The 24,115-nt window shown below is 34.8% G+C and overlaps 4 protein-coding genes across 6 annotated transcripts; 2 read left to right on the top strand and 2 right to left on the bottom strand.

The window, feature by feature from the left end:
- Positions 1–80: 80 nt before the first annotated feature.
- LOC111700240 (high mobility group protein DSP1) lies at positions 81–3,599 on the bottom strand. Of its 2 annotated transcripts, none has more exons than XM_023471112.1 (6): positions 3,493–3,599; positions 2,404–2,543; positions 1,613–1,671; positions 1,274–1,353; positions 882–936; positions 81–415 (listed from the first exon to the last, which is right to left on the bottom strand). In XM_023471112.1, exons 1-6 carry the CDS (start codon positions 3,562–3,564, stop codon positions 306–308), a joined length of 516 nt encoding a protein of 171 aa, XP_023326880.1. In that variant the 5' UTR covers positions 3,565–3,599; the 3' UTR covers positions 81–305. The 2 variants fall into 2 exon arrangements, with proteins under 2 accessions (XP_023326880.1, XP_023326888.1); XM_023471120.1 differs by lacking the exon at positions 3,493–3,599 and adding an exon at positions 3,370–3,422.
- A 5-nt stretch (positions 3,600–3,604) lies between these two features.
- On the bottom strand, positions 3,605–4,850 carry LOC111700253 (uncharacterized). 2 transcript variants are annotated; one of them, XM_023471138.1, is made up of 4 exons: positions 4,692–4,850; positions 4,393–4,466; positions 4,105–4,156; positions 3,605–3,966 (listed from the first exon to the last, which is right to left on the bottom strand). In XM_023471138.1, exons 1-4 carry the CDS (start codon positions 4,803–4,805, stop codon positions 3,895–3,897), a joined length of 312 nt encoding a protein of 103 aa, XP_023326906.1. In that variant the 5' UTR covers positions 4,806–4,850; the 3' UTR covers positions 3,605–3,894. The 2 variants fall into 2 exon arrangements, with proteins under 2 accessions (XP_023326906.1, XP_023326898.1); XM_023471130.1 differs by having other exon boundaries at positions 3,607–3,960; positions 4,099–4,156; positions 4,692–4,849.
- Positions 4,851–5,663: 813 nt separating this feature from the next.
- On the top strand, positions 5,664–14,451 carry LOC111699908 (E3 ubiquitin-protein ligase MIB2). The gene is made up of 14 exons (XM_023470676.1): positions 5,664–5,898; positions 6,612–7,733; positions 7,795–7,917; positions 7,996–8,130; positions 8,782–8,900; positions 8,960–9,002; positions 9,249–9,441; positions 11,460–11,520; positions 11,973–12,052; positions 12,242–12,413; positions 12,585–12,889; positions 13,509–13,530; positions 13,664–13,798; positions 14,144–14,451. Exons 1-14 carry the CDS (start codon positions 5,715–5,717, stop codon positions 14,201–14,203), a joined length of 2,754 nt encoding a protein of 917 aa, XP_023326444.1. The 5' UTR covers positions 5,664–5,714; the 3' UTR covers positions 14,204–14,451.
- Positions 14,452–14,604: 153 nt separating this feature from the next.
- LOC111700221 (torsin-1A) lies at positions 14,605–24,052 on the top strand. Its single transcript, XM_023471089.1, has 12 exons — positions 14,605–14,700; positions 16,699–16,775; positions 17,301–17,392; positions 17,633–17,695; positions 18,287–18,358; positions 18,756–18,819; positions 19,917–20,034; positions 20,272–20,340; positions 21,501–21,614; positions 22,053–22,149; positions 22,879–23,031; positions 23,740–24,052. The coding sequence occupies exons 1-12, from the start codon at positions 14,631–14,633 to the stop codon at positions 23,801–23,803; spliced, it is 1,053 nt and encodes a 350-aa protein (XP_023326857.1). The 5' UTR covers positions 14,605–14,630; the 3' UTR covers positions 23,804–24,052.
- Positions 24,053–24,115: the final 63 nt, after the last annotated feature.

Raw genomic sequence — 24,115 nt, 5'->3', positions numbered from 1 at the left:
TATTATCTTGTTTAGTGGTTATGTTGATTATTTAAGAGTTTAGATCGGATGTGACTAATTTTTTTTATCTTTTCATAATTTCTGAAATTTTTTATCATTAAAAGTAAACACATAATTATAGAAACCATAAATATATTGTAAATATTGCAAAACACAATAATCGAAAAAGTTTTAAGTCGATAAAAAAAAACTTGAGACTAGTACTTTTAAAAGAGTACTTTCGAACAATAACTATTTTCAGATGAATTCTCGTGTAAAAATTCCGCCTCCATCCAGCCCATCATCTCCTTTACTCCCTCCATCATCTACTCCATATCCTCGTCGAAGTCCTCTGTTCCAATAAGATCCTCCCTCTGCTTAAGTTGATATGCTAGCTTCTCCTTGTCATATCTCGCCCGATCTCTCTCCGCCATTTCTAAATATTAGTGGGAAATCAGTTGAAATTTAAAATGGCCCTCAACTAGGATATGTACATTCATAGCGATGCCCTTTAACGATATCGTCATTTTCCATCTTCAAAATAGATTATTTATTTTCTCGGTTGCATAAATCCGCAAAATTTATTTGATAAAACAGGAATATCTCCATCATTTATGCTCAGACAGAGGTTAGGTTACCATTGTGAATCGGGCATGCAACTCTTTAAACGAAAGTTACTCGAAATTACGTTGACAGTCCCTTTAGCGCTATCATTGGTGCTAAATCTAAGTTTGGTTTGACTTGGAAAATCGTGTAAAGAATAACTTTTTTAAATTTTAAGAAAAATGTAATTAAAAATTGTTTACCCATTTAATTATTTTTTAAGATTATACATGTTTTAACACAAATTATTACATTTCAGGTTTCTGCTATTTCAATTTTACTAGAATAATATTTTGTACCTTCATATTTCTGTTTGAAGGCTTCATCACATTCTCCCCACCTCTTACCCAACTCCTGTAAATTTATATATTCTGTACAGTGTACCATGTTTTCTACAGTGCACTGTATTGTATACTCTACTGAACATTTTGCCTACAGTACACTGTTCTTCGTACTTTACTGCACTGTCAATTCTACTGTGTAACCCTGCATTTTTCGACAGTATCGCTATTGTGTGACCTCTAAAAGTGTATATAGTACAGCGCAATGTTATGTTCACTGTACACTGTACTGTTCACTGTTATTTGACCTCTAATAGTATACATTGTACAGCGCCATGTTATGTACATCGTACACTGTATTGTTCCTTAACTGAAAACGGTTCGGTTTAAACATTTTCGTTAAACAATACCTTCGCAACTTCTCCTACTCCAAAATCTGGGTTAGCGGCCTTAACCTTGCCTCTCTCCTCGTTAGAAAACCAGAAAAATCCTAATAAAATGTTGGTTCATTGATTAATAACATTATCAATCATTTATTATAATTATCTATCTATATATTAATATGATATTTTTAAAGCCTAAGACCCCCCCCCCCCCGGCTACACATGAGTGTCCACAAAAAAATTTCAGCTCAATCGGTCCAGATGGTTGGCCTGGGCCAGTTTATTTTTATATATATATATATGTATGCCTAGTTTTCTTATATAGATTATTTCTTATATTTTTTATTCATTATTTAATTGTAAAACCTGAGAGCGCGCGTTTTGGAGCATTCGGATCTTTGGGTCTCTTCTGTTTCCGTGCTCGGCTAGAAATGCAAGTTTGTTAATTTATTGACTTAAAATAAATATGACATAACATGAATTTTTTTTCACTGGATCTTGCTGTTAATAGGGTTGCAATGTTCATATCCAATTAGAAAATAATGATCCAAGCCCGTAGCCAGGATTTTCACAAGGGGGTAGCAAAGAGAGGTGTTGTAGTATGGTACCCAGATCAGCGTAGTGAACGAGGCGGGGGGTGGCTGCATAGAAAATTTTTCAGAATTTCGGTATAAATGAGTTATTTTAGCTTGAATTCTTTGTTCTGTACTTAATGTTACAGTGACAATTCGATTTTCCCTAAAGTTTATGTTCTGTATGGTACAAGGAAAGTTTTCTTAATTTAAAAACTAAAAACAATATTGGAAGACAGAAAATGTTGATAATTTTGATTTTACTACTCATGTTCACTGATTTTGAATTGTCTGGACAAAATATTGATTCTGAGGCAAAATTTAAAGAATTGAATTTTTGATACATACTGGAATTCATTTGTTACATTGCATGTGTGACGTATGTATATCGATTATCGACATATGCGATATTATACCAAGCAACTTATTTTAAACGGGAAGGGGGGGGGTTGCAACTGAACCCTTTCATCCCTCTCCTCCCCTGGCTACGGGCCTGGAACGATCACATTTTTAGTGAATTCAGCACTAGCATATGGTATTGGGTTTTTTAATGAAGAACCCATATTTCTTTGATTAAATTTTAACCTTTTGTTTTCCGCGACCGGACTACTGTTAATGATTGCTTTTTTCTTCTCTGTATCCGCCACGTGGTTGAACCAACGCTTCTCCCGCTCCGACATCGTCTTCCATCTATCCGTACACTTCCGGGTCAGCTCTCCAGGCACCTAGAGATACGGAACAACTTAACATATTTGAAAATAAGACACAGAAGGAAAAGCTTTTTGTTAAAAACCCTTTTCTAGACATCACATATTCGTCAGGATATCTGGGTCATCCTTAATCTATATTCATGTAAGTCAATGTCATGTTTTCTGAGAAAACGTAAAATTTGTGACTTCTGTGATCTATGGTTCATGAGTTATAGCCTCCTAATGCCGGCTTGGATGTCATGTTCGTTTTTACAATATATCCTACCTCTTCGGCTGCATCAGGGCCGTAACTGGGTGATTATTTAGAGGGGGGGGGGGGCACACTGAGAAAAACATGAGAACGAGGCGGAGGGTTGCAGCCCCTTCATAGAAAATTTTCATAATTTTGTGATTAATTTTGTTTATCTTTTTTTACATTTTACATTGTTTTATAATCTTATTTGTTACTTAGCATTACCATCTGTCCATTTCTTTCAATATTTAAGTTTTGTTTTTATGGGACATTTCTACGATATCTGATATTGGCAAAATCTTTTTCTCTGCAAGTTTGCTTATATATCTCTTAACAAACCTTTCCGAGTCTGACCTAATAATCACTATATTATCTTTGAAAAATTGATAAATGGATCTAAAAATTATTTGGTTCACAGGTACCCGGTGCCCCCATCCCTCAATTAAGGGCCTGGTCTTGATATTCTTCTTGGACACAATATATCCAACTCTTCGTCAAGATGTTCTAATTGAACACATATGTTCTACCCATTAATCTGAATATCCTTCTTGAGAATAATATATCCTACCTGTTCATCTGAATATCCTTCTTGAGAATAATATATCCTACCTGTTCATCTGGATATCTTGCTTGAACACAATATATTCTACCTGTTCATCTGGATATCTTTTTTGAACACAATATATTCTACCTGTTCATCTGGATATCTTTTTTGAACACAATATATTCTACCTGTTCATCTGGATATCTTTTCTTAAACTCTTCTTTGCAAAGCTGCTGAAACACATTATACCCATTTATCATTTCAGAATTTAGTTCTGAAAATAAAGTAAATTATTTGACTAAAAATTCTCATTTAAAATTTAGTTTGTAAACTTTTCAGGGATAACTTTTTGAACAAGTTTTAAAATTGATAACAAATGCTGCATGAACACCAAATTAAGATTGAATATGAATATAGATAAAACAATTGAGACAAGAATTCAATATAAATCAGTAAAAATCAAATGTTTAACAATTACGATAAAATTGGACAGCAAGTTTAGGTTCAACAACTCTGAACAGTGTACAGTACAGAAAGCGAACAGAGCAATGTACAATGTAGACTGTACACTGTATGTACAGTGAACATCTCTAGATATTCTGTATTTTCTGCTTGAAGAGAAGGATTTGTTTCTCTAGCTCGGCTTGTGTCTGGGCCTGGTGAAATTATTCAAAAATTCTTAAAAGAAAATTATTTTTTAAAGGCAGAGAAATGTAAACTCGTTCGGATAAATAAATATTTTTGTAGTAATCAACTCAAAGCTTTAAAAAGGTAGAATAAGTTAATGAATATCCCTGGGTTGCGTATGGATGCTCTTTCACCCATTTAGCAATTGCAAGCGTAGTCTCAGCCCTGAAAATATTTTTTTTGAGAATTGGAAACTTATGGTTTGGATGAAGTTTTTTAACTATGTCTCCAGATTAGCTTGAGATTTAAATTTATGAACACATGTGATTAGTATATAAATTGAAATGTCCAGATTTAAATATTAAAATGTCTGTGTGAGAGAGAGATTGATCGTTTATAACTCAAACCGTCCTATAAAAAGTTCCCGGCTGCTAAAACTAAAGATTATTTGAAGAAGTTACCTTGCCGCGTCAAGCTCGTCCTCTTTGCTGAAGTGTTTGTAAGCAGACATACAGAGTCGTGCAGCAGTTATTGTCTTTAATTAGTAAACTTTAATTTTTTACTTTTTATTTCTAGTTCTTATGCAAGGGCGTATACAGGGGGGGGGCATGGTGCTAGGACAGGCTAGGGGTAGTTTAAAACTACTATTAATTCCTTTAATCAAGACTTTACTTGGGTTTTAAGATTAAATTAATAAAGCAGAAATGGTAAGATTCACAATCATTCGATAATCGATTGCATACATTTGGAGCACACATACCTCCAAATATTGCTGTGCATCCTCTCCTTGTCTAAGGTATGCTAGAAGAGCAGCCTGCTGCATGCTGTCTCCGTGTTTATCAAGGACACCAGCAAGAAGTTGGGGTAGAGACATGGTGCTATAATCAATTTCTGTAAAATCAAAAATATGATCAATATATTTTAATCGACAAATAATGACTTAATGTTAAACTTATATCAAGCAATTAGGTATAATCCTAGAGAACGATTTTTGGACCCCCCGCCCCCCCCTATCAATTTTGTACATGGATCTTATATGTTAATCATGGATATAATTGACCCTGTGGCCACAGCGCTCGGCCCCCTAGCCTGTCCTAGCCGCAGCGCTCGGCCCCCTAGCCCATCCTAGCCGCAGCGCTCGGCCCAGAAAGTGTCTTAACTAACCTAACCCGTGGCCGCAGCGCTCGGCCCCCTAGCCCATCCTAGCCGCAGCGCTCGGCCCAGAAAGTGTCTTAACCTAACCTAACCCTAAATAATAATAAATAAATATTAATTTACTAATTTCGTCCATGTACAAAATTGATAGGAGGACGGGGGGTCCAAAAATCGTTCACTAGGACAGACCCAGCAATTATACTTTTCGTGAAATGAAATCTCAAAAACACTGTAATGCTCTGCTAGCTAGCCATTGAAATCGAGCGAAGTGACGAATGTAAAATCTACGAATACTGTAAACTGCGGACTGCCGACTGACGACAGCTACAGCGTACATTAATGTTTTCAAAGAATCAGGATTATTAAACTTCTACGGTGAACTTTTTAAAAAAATTCTTTAATTAACTTTTGCAAAAAAGGAACAAAGAGTATCGATAAAATTTGACAGTAAAAAGGAAACATTCAAAAGGAAAAATAATTTGTAAATCGGAAAAATGTTTTAGAGATATTGCGGATTCAAAATCGCCGACGTTTTATTTGTTTTATCTGTAAGGACGAATGCCGCCAAATTGTTTAATAACAATGTTATGAGTAATTCTTGAAAGATAATGCAAGCGCCTAGAACACAATGGCAGGACTAGAATTAGGGGCAAGGGTAATTCGAGGATTGGACTGGCAATGGGGGGACCAGGACGGCGGGGTAGGACATGTTGGAACAATTGTCCTACTTGGACACTCCGGACTTCCAGGCTGTCTTCCTGGAACTGTAATGGTTCTTTGGGATAACGGAGTTCTTCAAAACTACAGAGCAGGGAATTTTAAATCATAATTTGATATATTTAAAGGGTCTGTCCTGAAAAGTACTTTATGCCCCCCACCCCCTATCTGATAAAGTTTGCACTTGACCTGGATTTCTAGTAATTAATTTTAACATATAATAATACTGACTGTTTTTTACTGCAGGGTAAGGTTGGGTTCAGACAAGTTCTGAGCCGAGCGCTACGACTAGGACAAGTCAGAGACCCGAACTTGGGGGTCAGACATCGGACTTTTCCCATTAGATATATGTATAAAAATTGATACGATTTTTCTGAAAATTCAGCCATTTAACAAATTTTAGAATTTTAGATTAATACTGGTGGTCATTTAAAATAAATATCATAATTTAGCGGTAATTTCCTTGAGAAAGATTTTTGGACCCCACCTCTTATCAATTTTGTACATGGTTATCTTTCATGGTCATGTGGCCGAAACGCCCGACCCCGTAGCCTGTCCTAGGCGCGACGCTCGGCCCGCTAATCTGCCCTAGCCGCATCGCTCGGCTTCTAGCCTGTCCTAGACGCAGCGCTCGGCCCAGAAATCGTCTTAACCTAACCTAACCCTAGAATAATAAAAAATAAGTTATAATGATTTTTCTGAAATCATGTGCAAAATTGAGAGGAGGGGTCAAAAATCGTTCTCTAGGACGGACCCAATTTAGCAATTATTAAAAAGTTATTTCGCCTAAATTATGATGAAATCCAAGGTTATACAAACGCGTATGATTTACGTGTTCTTGATAATTCTCCGAGTGGAGTATTCCATGATACTGTGAGGTGTGACGGGTGCGGTAGTTGCGGAATATTTGGATTTAGATGGAGCTGTAGACAATGCAATGACGTAGATCTATGCTCTAAATGTTATCACACTAAGTTCCACGATGTAAACCATGAATTTGTCCGTAAACTACATCCTCGAGATCATGGAGTTCGAGTTCCCTGCAGGCTTTCCTCAACACAAACTGAAGTATTTGGAACATTTCGAGGAGCTGTAGTTGTTCGAGGGAGGGACTGGGAGTGGAGGGATCAGGACGGAGGAGTAGGAACACAAGGTTGGGTTAAGGAGATCACGAACTGGAACGATCAGACTGGAAATAGTGTGGCGTGTGTGATCTGGCCAGGTAGTAAGGAGAACCTGTACAGGTTGGGACACAAGAACAAGGTTGATTTAAAGTGTGTTTCTCCAGCTAGTGGAGGTAAGGTTTATGCGTCTCATCTACCTATTCTAGGGAAACCTGTAGACTCTAGTAGAGTATTCCTGATCGGGCAAACTGTCGAGGTTTCGGTCCAGAACATTGAAACCTTGAAAACCATGCAAATTGGACATGGAGAATTCCGAGAGGAGATGGCTCGGATCATCGGGAAGAGAGGGAAGGTGCACAGGATTACGGAGAAAGGAGACGTACGGGTTCAGTTTTCGGGAGAACCTGCCAAAGATCATAGATGGACGTTGAATCCTTTGGCTTTAAAAGTGATCCAAGGGTTTAGTTTGGGAGACAAGGTTACAATTACTAATGATAAGTCTCTGATTGAGAAATATCATCAGAACCATGCTGCTTTAGACGGGTTCTCAGGGTGCACTGGAACAATAACTCATGTTCACTCCGACACTAGCCTTGTTGTAGATTTCGGAGCAGGGAAGGTTGGAGCAGTTCACTCCGCTATCCTGGTTCAACCTAAACAGCAGGATGAATGCTTTAACATCAACACCAGCTTTATCCGTAGCTCCGGAGCCGGGAACTTGAACGAGGTTGACCGAATTCTTCTTGGTTCTTCTGCGCCAGATTCACAGTTTGTCATACTTCCGGACAATGAAGCAATTCTGACAGGTGAGAGGTGTTAAAATCAAGAAAAAATAAATTTTAAAATGTTAAACTTTATTATGCATAGGTTTACATAAGGCCGCTGGGAAGGGTTATCTCAGTATTGTATCTTCTATACTAAAATTCCGTCCCGTCCTAGTCAATCAGAAGTTACAGGATAAAACTGTTCTCATGGTCGCAGCTTATGAAGGTTGGAACATAAATAGATTTTTATTCAAGTTCAAAAAATTGAAAAAAACTGCGTCATATTTACAGACTTTTTCTGTAGGTCACGTGAATGTGATTGATTGGTTGGTATTGAATGGTGGAGATGCAGGTATATCAGATACTGCTGGAGATATTCCTCTTCATTATGCAGCAATAGCAGCCAAACCTCTAGCTATACTTACACTTGTTGATAAAGGTAAATGTTTTTCTAACTTTGGCATTGTAACCTTGCTACATTTGTTGATTAAAACGTGCTGGGTCGACTCTACACTGGGTAGTCCAGACTGCACGGTACGACTGAATGCATATACATTTCATGTTGTACCGGCTCAGATCATGCTACTTTTAGAGTGGGGCGGGATAAAGGCAAATCATTTTTTGTAAATATCTTATGAAAATAAAGGTAAATTACAAATCTTTAATGATGAAAATCTCTTGTATATATATATCTATATATAAATTTGGCTTGTCTGTCTGTCTGTCTGTCTGTCTGTCTGTTTGTATCCAATAAACGTCAAAACGGCTGAATCGATCGGGCCCAAATTTTTTGTGGGACATCTAGGGACCCCAGGGAAGGTTTATGAATGATTGAAATTTTAAATATTTGTCTCCATCAAAATTCGGTCGTCATTAAGTTTTTGAAAATTTTGAAAATCCGCGAAATTATTTGTGAAAACCCGCGAGTTATTTTTGTTTTGTTTTACGATGTACACAAAGAGAACATGTTCACAATTAATTTAGAAGATGGGCGCGAAGCGCCCTCTAAGGCTAGAAAGAAGGGCGCGCCTTGAATTTCTAGTATTATATAATTATTGTCATCATTATGCAGATTTATATTTTGTTAAAGGGGTTCCCCCTAACTCCCAAAACCTGGAGAAGAGAACCGCACTCCATCTCTCGGTGATAAACAGAAATATAGAAACCGTCAGAGCTCTACTTAAAGTGGGAGCTTCAGTCAACATTCAAGTAAGATTATAATCATGTGTTATCCTATAAAATAGTTCTTAATTGTTTTTAATATCTAGGATAGGAACGGGGAAACACCGTTACATATAAGCATCAACTCAGGTATACCAGAAGTCAGAACTTTTGTATTGTGAATCTAAGGATCAGGCATTGATCTACATCTTAAGCAGATCTACGGATTAATTTAATTCCTCTTCAATATCCCGTAGTGGTCATGCCTTGTAGGGATAACTTTTATTGAGGGATCGAGGATTTATCTTTATAGTGCCCACATTGGATATCGAGATCAAGTGTTCAAGATATTCGACACATATTTTTATAAAATATCCAACTTAATTGTTAATGAAGGTTGTGAGGATATCTCCGAGGTGTTGGTTGGGCAGGCTGATCTTCTCCTGTGTGATCGACGAGGTTGGAACCCTCTCCATACTGCAGTTCACCTGGGGAACGCAGGGTTGGTTCGGATGCTTCTCCGGGAAGACCGTAGAGTAGTGAATATAGTTACAACTGATGGTCTTGCTCCCCTACATATAGCTGCAAGGTTTTTATAATTCTAATATTAAGCCCACTGTGTTACCCACAAAGGATGAGACTCGAATGACGACCTGGAACTCCTTAAGCATTTATTTCTGACGGTTGAATATGGTTTAAATACCATAGATAAAGCATTTCAAAGGTATGGGAACAATTTGACAAGAAAATAATAAATTTGTAGGCTGTGGACTGTGAAGAACCAAGATTTAAAAAACTTGATTATTTCGGTTTTGTCGTCTCTACTTTCTGATGTCTCATTCTTTGTGAGTTACCCTGTAAAACATAATTTATGCTAATTTTATTTCAGTTTATTTTTTCACATAGGAAACTTAAAGTGAATGACGTATGATGATTTAAAGTGTGTCAAAAATAATCCGGTTTTTTTATAACTTTTTTGTTTTTGAGTTAAGTTGCATGAAAATCCGCCAAACATGTATGAGGATCCGGGAACGATTACAGCTTTATTTTTTGGGCTGGCAGTTACTATCATGAATTCGCAGCAAAGATTAAGCATTAAAGGGACTGTAAAGGAAAAATGAAAGGGGGTATAGGCTGAAAGCTAATCACTTTAGCTCTCGATCGCGACCCATGAAAGTTATATCTGATGTTCCTATCTCGAGAAATTGATATACAACTGTGTCAAATTTATACGATAATAAATATATATACAATTTTGTATAAAAGTAGAGGGTTTAAATAGATCAAATTCAGCAAATATGCAACCAATCTGAAAACTATGATATCCCAGAGAAAGCTTATTGTAACTTAGGTTTACTCCAATTCTAATTTTATATTTGTTATTTCTATATTTAATAGATTTAATTCATAATATTATTTATACTCCCGTATTACTTGACCAGAAGTTCCACCAATGGCAGTTCAGTAAAGTGGTCACGTGATAAAGGCGGGAGACACGTGATCAGTATACTGCTCTGCCATTGGTGATAGTTCTGGTCACGTGATATAAGTTTAAGATTTTCTAAATTTTACATTATGAACTTTCGTATAATTGCAACACAGTTTTAAATCAATTTCTCGAGACAGGAACATCAGATAAAACTTTCATGGGTCGCGATCAAGAGCTAAAGTGATTAGCTTTCAGCCTATACCCCCTTTCATTTTTCCTTTACAGTCCCTTTAAGGTACAAATCCAAGCTTACCCGGAGAAGCACACTCAAGCTGAGCTCAGACAGGTCCGTGGATGGCTTCTAATAGGCAATCAAGTGGTGTATTTCACTGAGATGAATCCAGCCTCCCTTAAAAGTTAAATTTTTGACCAAATAAAGAAGTTTCATGGCGACCTTGATGTAACGAAACATGCAGGCAACAATGGTAGACCTCAAATTGCAGAGAGAAATCAGGGTCAAAATTCTGAGTCCCCTGTGTTCATGAGTGTTTTTTACAAGAACTACAACCCTGAACATAAAAACATGAATGATGCTATGTATGATGATCTTGTTAGGGACTATGCTGCTCCAGCAGTTGAAGATCTATATCCTAGAAGGAGATGCTATTAGGCTAAATGTCCCAGCCTCAATCCGCAGATGCGTTGCAGCATTGGCACCAGTCAATGACAGTTTCAACAGGAGATTGGACCATGAAGTGCAGTGCTCTAAGTTTTCCGATGTTTGGCCGATTGAAAATGTCTGGGGGACAGTCAAGGAGAGAGTAGCTCAACAAAAATGTGAAACTCTGGCCCAGCTGAAGAGGGCCATCATTGGTGCATGGAGATCCATAAAGGAGGACAGAGCTCTGGTGGTCAAGCTGATGTCCTATAAACCAGTTAGATGTCGGACTGTTGTAGAGAGTGGAGGAAATCAAGTGCACTAAACGATATTGTTATCTCTTCCCAATTGTGTAAACATGATTTTGTGTAATTTTCATAAAGTTTGCACAAAAAATAAAAAGTTATATAGAAAACTGTGAACCGTTAGGGTTTTTTTTTGTCACTCTTTATATAGAATTTGATTCAATAGTTTGCGCTTTGCGTACACAACTTTCAATATAAAGGTTAATTTTATTTAGAGGAAATATTGGTGTTGTAAAAAGTTTGCTGGATATACCAGAGTGTGATGTAAATATCCAGGTACTCGAATATATACATTTATTTAGACCAAACCAGTTCTATAACACTTATTATTTGTTTGGGAAATATATATCTTTAAAGAATGGAAATAATTGTTTTTTTTTCTGGTTTCGTATTTTTTTGTTTGTTAAGTAATCTATATATAATAACACAATGATCCTAGGGCGCTTCGCGCCCCATTTTCTAAAAATTAATTTTCGCTTTAAACTGTTGCTCTTAAAGCGGCCATTTTTAACCTTTCTCAAATTTTCGCGGATTTTTCTATTTTAATTGTTCAACTAAATTGATACATAAACTTTCCCTGGGCTGGGTCATTTGAGTTATTTTAAGAAACTTGGGCCCTATCGGTTCAGCCGTTTTCACGTTTTTTTTTGGACAAAAACAAACAGAAAAAAAAGTATTTTTATAGATTCAGACATTTGCGTGATGTTAAGATAAAATGTCATATTAAGGATGGTCGTGGAAGATCTATTCTCCATTATGTTGCCCTTAATTCAAACCTTCCTCTTCTTACTATTCTTTTACAACACAGGTAGATATAGTTCAATTTGTCCAAGAGCACAAATAATTACTTTTTCTGATTTTTGAAATTAGGAATTACGATATTAATTATTAAACAAAGTCGTTACGTAATTCCCATTTTTATTGAGAGAAAAAAAAATAGAAAATTAAAAGGAAAATGAAGAAGCTGATTGACATAATTGATTTCTTCTATTTTTAGAGTTCAAGTTGACCTGCAAGACTTGGACGGGAACACATCTGCTCACCTGGCCGTCTCGGGTACAGCTGAGCCTGTTGAAAACCCCTACTCAAATGAGCTCTCGGATATATTTGAACCGGCACATTTAGACAGACTCTCATACCTGGAACTTAGTCCTGGACAGATTTTAAAGGTTATAGCTAGTAACTGCCTGATCGCCATATTTTAGATTATTTAATAAAAAAAAACAAAATTATCCATACCTTATATGTTTTTCGTTTTCAGTTGATGAAATGAAATACATTGTTTTACATTCGATCTGAATTTATGAAAGTTGAGTGTTATATGTTATTTTGTGTATTAGGTCGGAGTACTCTTGACGATTCTTAAGCACGGAGATAGAGATGTTCGAAACAAGTGCGGAGAAACTCCGACAGATCTTATAGAGAACCCAGAGCTGAGACGATTCATCGATGAATATCTTGTCCGTCCCGAACCTACAGGAGCCGAGCACGACTACGCTGAGATCGTTGATAATACTCCTCGTCCTATCGGAGAAGTTGAACCCGCCAGTTTTGTAGAAGAATGCAGGGTTTGCTCTGAACCAAACAGTCTCATCACATTCCATCCTTGTCAGCACAGGATAGTCTGCCAGGATTGCTCTCTCAGGTGAGCAGGTTTCTACCTGGAGAAACAAGTCGGAACAAAATTCTTCATAATTTGAGTCTTTTCCGGGTTGGAAATAGAATTTATATCCACTCTACTAATCCTATCATCTCCAATCCTGGTGTTGAGTTTCCTAATCCTATTATGTTTAATCCTGGTGTTGTGTTTCTTAATCCTATCATCTCTAATCCTGGTTTTGAGTTTCCTAATCCTATTATCTCTAATCCTGGTTTTGAGTTTTCTTGTCCTAGTGTCTAGTTTTCTAATCCCGGGTTGTAGTTTCCTAATCCTGTTTTCTAATCTTGGTTTCTAGTTTCTTGATCCTGGTTTCTAGTTTTTATTCTAGTTATTAGTTTTCTAATCCTGGTTTTCAGTCTTCTGATCTCTAAATCTATGTATTGAAACAAAAAATATCAACTAGACCTTTTCTTAATCCATCAAAAGTTTAGACCTTTTCTTAATCCATCAACAGTTTAGTCCTTTTCTTAATCCATCAACAGTTTATTCTTTTCCTTAATCCATCAACAGTTTATTCTTTTCCTTATTCCTATAAATGGAGAATTTTCAAATAGTTTGGAGCCATATTTTATAAGTTGGGAGTAAGTTTTGCCTATTGGGATAGAAATTCGCAAAGTGAGGGAAAGGTATGCTCGTTTTGCAATACTATTCACATTTAGGAATAATAGTTGTACACTGTACAGTTCTAGTTCTGGGTAAATTCTAAAAAATGGTAACTCTCTGAATTTGGTTTCTTTATTTATCTTTAATTGGTTTCAGGAGGCCCGACGTCTCCGTTCCCTGGAGCAGAAGGTTGAGGAACTGGAGGAACAGTTCCTGTGCGGGATCTGCATGGAACGACGGAGGAATGTTGCGTTCCTGTGCGGACATGGAGCATGCACACTTTGTACTCAGGCAGGAGAACTTTTCATCATTAAACCTTAATCATCCGTGCCGCATAGAAAAAAATCTGTTTTTTAAATATACTTTTCCGTCAATTAAAGAAAGTTTAGATAAAACAGAAAATTCCCAACTAGATCCGTTGTAGAACGTATTATAGGGTTCAGAGACGTATTCTGGGGTGGTGGTATTGGGACTGAACCCCTCTGGGACAGTGAAAACTATAGTTTCGTTTTTTTGTCCCAATGGGTGCCAAGCCCCCCCTCCCCCCAGGAAAAAAAAAATTTAGGCCCAGTTTTTAGATACGCCCCTGGAGGGGTTATTTTATAATTCCTTATCTTTAAGTTCTCTGATTTTTAGGGATTGGTGAACTGTCACATGTGCAGAACAAAAATAGAACGAAAGATTCCGCTTTATTGATTCATTGATTCATTGATTCATTGATTCACTGATTTTAGAATCATTCCGAAGTATATCCATCCAGCATGGCATTGATTTTTGAGAGTACTATTCCAGTTTTCAACAAATAATTATGAATATATTCAAACATCCACGAAAAGTACTATTAACATTGATTTTGCTTTCTTACATTTATATAATTTAGTCATAAACCAAGTTGTAATTGTTATCTGATTCGTATTAGCTGTAAATAAAAAAATATTTCAATACATATTTTTCCATTTTTATGATAGTCTATTTTCTCTGACAGTCTATCATATTTGTTGTCAAGAAATATATAACTGTAATTAAATAAAAATAAGTTTCGTTTTTTATAAATATTATTAAAGTGATAAATTTCAATAAATCTAAACAATTTCAGATATTTTTGAATGGTTAAAATTACAAAATGAATTTGGTCTCAATATTTCTCTGCAGTTTTCTGCCTGGTACTCTGCTCATTGATCCTCTTACTGCAGGTTTGGATCATCAAAAGTTTAGTCCTTTCCTTAATTTATCAAAAGTTTAGTCCTTTTCTTAATCCATCAACAGTTTAGTCCTTTTCTTAATCCATCAACAGTTTAGTCCTTTTCTTAATCCATCAACAGTATAGTCTTTTTCTTAATCCATCAACAGTTTAGACCTTTTCTTAATCCATCAAAAGTTTAGTCCTTTTCTTAATCCATCAGCAGTTTAGTCCTTTTCTTAATCCATTAAAAGTTTAGTCCTTTTCTTAATCCATCAACAGTTAATTCATTTTTTTAATACATCAACAGTAAAGTCTATTTCTTAATCTATCAATAGTTTAGTCCTTTTCTTAATCCATCAACAGTATCAAGGATGTAAGGCAAGGAAAGTCATTTCAGTAGTGTACACATCTTTAGTACTGCAGTGTACTGTCTCTGGGCGCTAATGTAATCACAAGACGGATGTCGAAGCCTGACATGGGATCCATCATTCACATAAAAAATCAATGAAATATTCTGGTCATAGAAAATTATTATGTGAATTATCAAAATTATCAAAATTTAATGCTTTTAACCTCCTCGGATACTAAACGAACACTGATGCATCTGTTATTGTTTACAAATTCCGCCCAAAGAGAACTGGTTTCAATATGTACACAGAGTATACACAACCGCAATTGACTTTCCTTGCCTTACATTCTTGAGCAGTATAGTCTTTTTCTTAATCCATCAACAGTTTAGACCTTTTCTTAATCCATCAACAGTTTAGACCTTATCTTAATCCATCAACAGTTTAGACCTTTTCTTAATCCATCAACAGTTTATTCCTTTCCTTAATCCATCAACAGTTTATTCTTTTCCTTAATCCATCAACAGTTTATTCCTTTCCTTATTCCATCATTCTCCTCTTCTTAATCCATCAAAAGTTAAGTCCTCTCCTTAATCCATCAACAGATTAATCCTTTCCTAAATCCATCAAAAATTAAATACTTTCCTATAAATCCTTCAACATTTCTTGATCCTGAAATCGTTCAATCCTTCTCATAGATACTGAAATTTAATCTGTCAATTTCAATCCATCTCGTAGATCCTAAAATATTTTATTCATTCTCCTGGATCCTAAAATCTTCTTTAAATCTGAAAATTAAATACGATAACATTCGGGTTTGTCATTAAAGACGACCAATGTTGGCTTGGCAAATCCCGTCATTAAAGTGTTTGTTTAAAAAATATAACTATGAAAAATCATGAACTGTACTTATAAATATATTTATATCTAAAAAAATCATGAAATCTTTTAATTTTTCTCCTAGATCCCGAAATCTTTCAATTTTTCTCCTAGTTCCTGAAATCTTTCAATTTTCTTCTTCTAGTTCCTGAAATCTTTCAATTCTTCTCCTAGATCCTGAAATCTTGTAAACCATCTCCTAGATCCTGAAATCTTTCAATTCTTCTCCTAGATCCTGACATCTTTTAATCCATCTCCTAGATCCTGAAATCTTTCGTTTCTTCTCCTAGACCCTGAAATCTTTCAATACTTGTCCTAGATCCTAAAATCTCAATCCTAGATCCTAAAATCTTTCAATTCCTCTTATAGATTCTGAATTTTTTCAATCGTTCTCCTATACCTTGAAATCATTCAATTTTTCTCCTAGATTCTGAAATCTTTCAATCCTTCTCCTAGATCCTGAAATCTTTCAATTCTTCTCCTATATTCTTAAATTTAATCTTTAATCCTTCTCCTGGATCCTGAAATCTTTCAATCTTTCTCCTGGTTTCTAAAGGTTTTTTAATCCCTCTCATAGATTCTTTTGATCCTTCTCGTAGATCCTGAAATCTTTCCATCCTTCTACTTTTTTATGAAATCTTCAAATCCTTGATCCTGATATTCTTTCCTAGATCCTGACATTTTTCACTCTTGAAACCTTACATCACTTATATGGATCCTGAAATTGTCCATCCTTCTCCTATATCCTACTGAATCCTAGTTAAATATTCCCTTATGTTAAGGTGGTATACTGGGAGCTTCTTCTGTATTGTTTGGAACTAGAAACTATATTTACTGTCAGTTTAGAGAATGCTGCCAGGTTAGGTTTCTAGTTTGGTCAAAGAGATGTTTAATTAAAAAGGTTCTATTAAAGGGATTGTTTACAAGTTTTTTAAAATTTTAATCTATATCACCGGTTCGTATTTTTATTTTGGCAGAAAGTATCGATTTTTCTGGGTTTATTTAAAAAACATCATTGAGCAGTCAGACAGACTTTGTTGTGTAGATTCAATTTGTTAAAGCCATTCTCAATCATTAGTTTTTTTATTGATATTGTTAGTACCTGGATCCGGATCATGTGCAGTTTAAACCCTAAAAAGGGATGGGGGTCTTAATCTATGTATAGAAAAAATGGCTTAAATTAAAGGTATGGAGCTTCAATGCAAAATTATTGGTCGAAGTTCAAAGAAAAATTTTGTTCAAAGCCTGCTCATTTAAAGAAATCAGACCACCAACTTTCATGGTTCGGGTGCTAGGGAGGTTTAAAAAGTGTAAGGGGGGGGGACCCGGAAAAGTATACAAATTACTGGTAGGGTTCAGCTCCTTTATTATATGACTTCTTAAGGAACCCTATATACGGAGTAATCTACCAGGACTCAAGGAAGCTTTAGAGGAGAATGTGTTTGGTCAACATATTGTTACAGAAACAGTTATTAAGTAAGTTTGCCTACTCTTTCCTTTTTGTATGAGCCTGCCAGGGTGAGTCTTTGAACAATGGCTCCCCTCCGAAACGGGTTCTACTGAAAAATGAAGAGAAAATTCCGAGTTGGCAAAATCACAGATTTTTAAATTCACAACAATCTTTTTATAAACTTAAAACCATAGCGCAGATAAAATACGAAGTTCGTATAATTTGCTCCGAATTTATATAATCATCAATTGTTTTCAATATTTTAGATCAATGAGAATGCATTTAAGAAAGGATCAACCAAAGAAAGCTCTTGCCATGAGTTTTCACGGGTGAGATGTTTATGAATAATGCTTATATTTTAATGTCTCACGTACCTTTTTAAAGGGTATTATGGGATAATACAGATAATTTTATAATAAAAAATTAAACTTTAGTCGTAACGATCTATTGGGCTGCCTTTTTGTATTTTTTATGGTTTTTGTTGTCTTTTTTCTTCTTTAATATACATGAGTATTTGATTTGTTGGATGGATCTTTGAAAAGTCAAGGGGTCAATTTTCAAAGATTTTAAAAGGACTGAAGACATAATTTCGAGTTACTCGCCATTAATTGGTTCGCATCAAGGAGTATGAAATAGAAGGGAGATACAACTGACGCGGCCCGCCCTACCATATGATTATACATGTTTTGCAGTCGGTACTTCATTTGTATTCATATGGTAGGGCGGGCCGCGTCAGTTGTATCTCCCTTCTATTTCATACTCCTTGGCCGGCATACTCGATTTACAACGCGAATTTCAAAAGTTTTTTTCTAATCAAGAAGGAAAGAGATGTACATTTTTTCACTTTAAATGGAGGGTCACTTGAATTTACGAAAAAAGTCCCGTTAACAATACAAAAAAATTAATCGTACATTTTACAGATGGACTGGATCAGGGAAGAATTATGTTTCCAACTTTGTTGCTGAGAGTTTATACAAAGAAGGACTAAATAGGGAGGAACAGTATCATAGTGTACAAATATTTCGTGATAACTGGACAGTACGGATATTCTTTCTGTATACCGTTATACCGTACAGTGTACAGTACGGATATGCTGTATACCGCACAGTTTACAGTTTTCAGTCCACACTTGGTAATTGATTACAGTACGTACTGCTATCTGTTTACTTTACAATGTCCAGTACGGACATGATATCTGTATACTGTACAGTGTACAGTCGAGATTTGGTAACTGTATAGTGTATACATACTATACAGTGTACAATATTTTTAAATAAAAAACCACTGTTGCTAACAACAATTCTTTTTTTTTCTTGAAATCAATCATTTTTCACACTTAATCTTTGTTAATTTGGCTAGTTTTATTTATAATTGTTCCATCCTATCTAGTAAATTTGTTCATAATTTCATCTCCACTCTACACTTCCCAGGACAAGATGTAGAGGCCTATAAGGTACAATAAAAACAAGAAAACTCTGAAATATGAAGACGACTTTTGGAATCAAGTTATAACTTTTTTAAAATCAATGAGCATGAGACAGTAATTATGCTATGTGCACAGACCCATTTCACTGAATTAAGTGTTTAATAAGTGTCTAGTAAAACTATTCACTTTGTAACAACATCAAATACACTTAAGTATCGCTTGAATGTCGTTTTTCTTATCTATTGTTTTCTGGTTATCACTATAAATCATTTTTTCCTCTTTTAATCGATCTATCCACATGCAAATGATCAGATGGTTATTTCTGAGAGTAGGGGTAGTGGCAAGGCCCTTATGTAATTTTTTTTAAATCACGAAAACTTGACCACCCCCAAAGAAGAGGCCTTACCCCTACAAAGATAACATGGACCGATTGTAATTGGGTAACAAAGACTAATCCTGAAGTAATGATCTTAAGAGTTCTGAACATTTTTGCAACTAATTGTTTGATAGCCGCAGCTCTGGGCCCCTAGCCCATCCTAGCCGCAGCGTTGGGCCCCTAGCCCATCCTAGCCGCAGCACTCAGCCCAGATGAATGGCCCCAGCGCGCGGCCCAGATATAATCCCAACCTAGCCTAACCAACAATAATAGATAACATGAGCAGATTGTAATTGTGCAGCAGTTAAATGTGAACAAAATGTGTGATTGTCTGTTATATGTTTTGTGCTTTATTGCTGATCACATGACCTAATGGTTGGATTTGAGAGTTAGGGAGGTTACCAATACGCCTCTATGATCAGATTTTTATTGAAACTTTTAAAGATCATTCTGATATCTTTACGTTTTTATAAAGAGTATTTACAAATGAAAGTGAAAAAAGGGTTGTTAAAAAATATCAATGTGATGCGGGTTTCATTTGAATTACTCAATTCAAGAACGTTGAAAGCATAAAAGTTCATTAATAACTAAATAAATAGCCAGCAAACCACTGATTTTAAGATTAAGTCCCCTAAACTTTATTTGGTCGATTATTGGTGATATTAACCGGTTAATGGATCAATCAATGTAAATTTTAACAAGTTGGATGCAAATTAAAAAATTGACCTTTCTACACTATTTTTTTTAGTCTAACCTGCAGAACTGGATTAAAGAGAATGTAACACTGTGCCAAAGATCACTTTTTATATTTGATGAGATTGATAAACTTCCTTCCGGAGTCATTGATGCAATTATACCATTCATAGGTGAGTATATACTTGGAATCATTGATGCAATTATACCATTTATAGGTGAGTATACACTTGGAGTCATTGATGCAATTATACCATTCATAGGTCAGTATATACCTGGAGTCATTGATGCAATTATACCATTTATAGGTCAGTATATACCGAGAGTCATTGCATGATTCAATTATACCATTCATAGGTCAGTATATACCTGGAGTCATTGATTCAATTAATGAACTAAATAATATTTAGATTTCCACGAGGTTGTAGACGGGGTAGACTATAGGAAATCTATTTTTATATTCCTCAGTAATACTGGAGGTAGGAAAACATTTCAGAAAACTCGGATTATTGAAAACATCACATATTTAAGTTGAGTTGTAGGGGACAGTCCCAAAACATGTTTTATCTGTTTCAAATACTTTCTCTCTCACCCCCTCTCAAAACAAAATATAATATAACAAAATTATGTGAATTTTGCATTTTTTTTACAAACAAACGCAAGTTATCTGTTATTCATATTCCCATGTTTATTTCTTGAAGCAAATGACATGTCGTCTTTATGAGATGCACCTTGGCTTTTATTCGTGAAAAGTTTACTCGATCTTATAATTCTTAGACATTAAATTGCATTTCCAAATTATCATTTTTCTCTTTTGTTTTTCCAAACTCACTCGAGAACTTAGTTCAAATTGCAATCTTTATTAAATACATCAAAAATTGGCAAAACATCAAATAGTATATTATTATTATTTCAGGGGACATTAGTTCCAAAGCTAACACTTGGCCCATTTCTAACACTAAGTGTCAGAAATGGGCCAAATCTTCAAAGCTATCTTTTCCAATCGTATATATCTTTAAATCCAAGCCGAGATAAACAAACACCATGCATTTATAAAAATGGCTAAATCTATATATTGAAACAAAAAATATCAACTTTAAACTAATACTAAGGTGTGAGAATTAGTTTTTGGTGATACTGTATTACATTTTTGAACATATCCCTATTTTAAAACAATTAACGGAATTCATATCAATGTCAATTTTCAAGTATTTACGCATTTCCATAACAAACAAGATTTTTTATAAGATAAAATAGAAACAAAATTAAAAAACTGTTCTTATATATTTCAAAAATCATCAGCATTGAGAAATCAAAATATTAATATCATTTTGTTCTTACAATATAGATTTAACTTGTAATGCGGGAAATTGATTGTTTAAAATGCGGGAAATCAAATCAACTTTATTCTCTTATTTAAAAAATAAAATGCATATTGCGGATAGTGCAATTACCTTCAAAGAAGGGGTACACGCTATGCCTCTCAAGGATTTCCTGCCGAGCCTTCGTAATGTTTATTGTGTATACCAGATGGTTAGGACAAGCCAAAGGTGGTCTTTGGAACCCCACTTTTTGGCCCAAAAAATGAATAAGGAGGAGGAATGAATAATTATCCTACTCCAGGGGCATTCTATTACAGGAAAGGAGATAACCAAGTTCGCGTACAAGCACTGGGAGAACGGTATGCAGCGAAAAGATCTATCCTATTCAGATTTAGAGGAAAGTCTTAACCTTGGAGCTTTCAATGAACTCGGTAGATATTTAGCTTTTTCTAAACTTTGCAATGGATTAAAATTTATGCAATGGAATAAATTAAGATTTAATGAAATACAATGCAATGCAAGGGAATAGAAATTGAATTGCAATTGAATGGATTGTATACTGTATATAGCCATAGGTAGATTTTCATTCTTTTAAAACTTAATATTTATTCTAACTTACTTTTAAAAAGAGAAGAGTTTTAAGATTTTCTGAAAAAAATCATTTTTGACCCCTATGTAATAAATATTTAAAATGGTTCTACGCTGAATTGGGAAAAGTAAATAAATTTTTGGGTAAAAAGTATCAATATGGGGGAAAACTTTCCAGCTGATGTCTTATTTTGAATTTTCCACCAAAAATTTGTTCCAGTGGTTGGGGGGGGGAGGGTGTAACTTAAAAAAATATATACCCTAATAATTTTTTTTTTCAGGTGGATTGCAGAACGCAGATCTTATTCAAAAATCATTAATAGACATGTACGTTCCTTTTCTACCCTTGGAGAAATCCCATGTTAAACTCTGTATCAGGGAATATACTTTGAGAATATTTAAACAGTTGGGTTCGGTGGGATTGAGATGAGATGAGATGGAATGGAATGGAATTATATGGCATAAAAGCAATGGATTGCAATGCTATTAAATGGATTGTAATGCAATTGAGTGGATTGCTATGCAATTTAATGGATTGCAATGCAATTTAATGGATTACAATGTAAGGAATAGATTGCAATAAAATTCAAGGGATAGCAATGCAAAGAATGGATTGCAATTCTATTGAATTGATTACAATGCAATGAATGTATTACAATGATTTGGAATGGACTGCAACGCAAAAGAATGGATTGCAACAAAATGGAATAGATTGTAATGTAATGCAACGCAATGCAATTGAATAAATTGCAATGCAATTGACTGAATTACAGTTTAATTTATTGCAATGCAATGGAATAAATTCCTATGAAATGGAATAAATTCCAATACAATGCAATAAATTGCAATGTAATGGAATAAATTCCAATAAAATTGGACAAATTGGAATGCAATGAAAGGCCGTTGAATGGATTTTAATGAAAGAATAAAGAACAGAATGAAATTCATTTTAATGAGCCAAATAAAGTTTAATGAAATTCAATTAAAAGAATAGGAAGATAATCTTTAATGAAATGGAAATTAATTGAATGGGATGAAATCAAATTTAATAACATGTTAGAGATACTTAAATAGATTTTTTGGGGATTGCAATAAAGTATCTTGTAGACGAGAATTGGAAAAAAGAAAAACTGAGGAGAGAAAACAAATGGAAGATAGGTCTGAGAATGATTTTGTTTCCTTGATAACGTTCAGTGATGAGGATATTGATGATATGGCGGATAAACTGAGCTACTGGCCTAAAGATGTCGAAATATTCAGGTAGAGGTCAAAACTCAAATATAATAAAATATATGGAAGGGAGTCACGCCTTCACTTTTCAAGCTATTTTCTTAAGATTTTGCATAGTCCGATTAGTGATTATCTCTAAGAATCTATTTTCAAAATGTAAAATATAAAAAATGAAACAATATTTTTTCTGAATTTCCTCGGTTTTTAAGAAAAAAAAATACCTGTTCAATAGTGTAGGTACAAATTGACCCTATATTATGCTGGGTAATTTCTTTAATCATTTTTTTGGTTCATTTTCTTCTTCTCTTTTTCCCCGTCATTTCTTTATTTCCTTGGAAATTAAATTTGGTTTCTTATCTTCATTTTTGAAGTTTTTCTGTTTAGACTTTAGATCATGATCACATCTTTATTTTTTAACATAATCCACTGAGATTTCGCATGGAAACTAAACTATTGAGGGGTGAAATATATTGTTTAAAGTCTTAAAAAAAAATACTTTCATTTATTTGTTGAGCTAAAAAAAATTAAAAGTCCCTCATTTAAAAAAACATTATATTAATATAAACTGGCCTTGACTAAATATTATCTCTTTTTAAGTAATGCTATTATTTACTTACTATTAAGATGATCTATGAGAATCTTGTACATGTAGCTTTGAACACCAAGCTTTGCATGGAGTTTTCTCCACAAAAGCCAATCCACTCAACTTAAAATGTCCAAACATACAAATTTTTTTAGTAAGAACGGATGCAAGAAGATTAGTGGTTTGGTTGACTGGTTTCTCGAGAAGGATTGGGAATAAATTCAGAAACTGTCCTTGCTGCTTGCTCTCTCTTATCCTGATAACAAAACTGAACAAATCATTGATTACTTATCATTGGAAGCTCAAGAAATTTCAAACCAAAGTGATTTTGTAAATACAGAGTTGGGAATTTATAGTGTTGAACAGTGGCTTTAGTTCAATTGCCTCTTTTGTTCATAAATATTCACCTTCGAACTAGCTAAACTATATTTAGAGGCATGAAGAAGAAAATAAATGTTATATACTGATTACTGACAAATCAAATCTCCATTAGAAAAAATATATTAATAAATAAATTCCAGTTCAAATTGA

The sequence above is a fragment of the Eurytemora carolleeae genome, unplaced genomic scaffold, assembly GCF_000591075.1.
Source record: "Eurytemora carolleeae unplaced genomic scaffold, Eaff_2.0 scaffold47, whole genome shotgun sequence".
Taxonomy (NCBI): domain Eukaryota; kingdom Metazoa; phylum Arthropoda; class Copepoda; order Calanoida; family Temoridae; genus Eurytemora; species Eurytemora carolleeae.
This window is presented reverse-complemented; position numbering and strand designations above follow the sequence as displayed.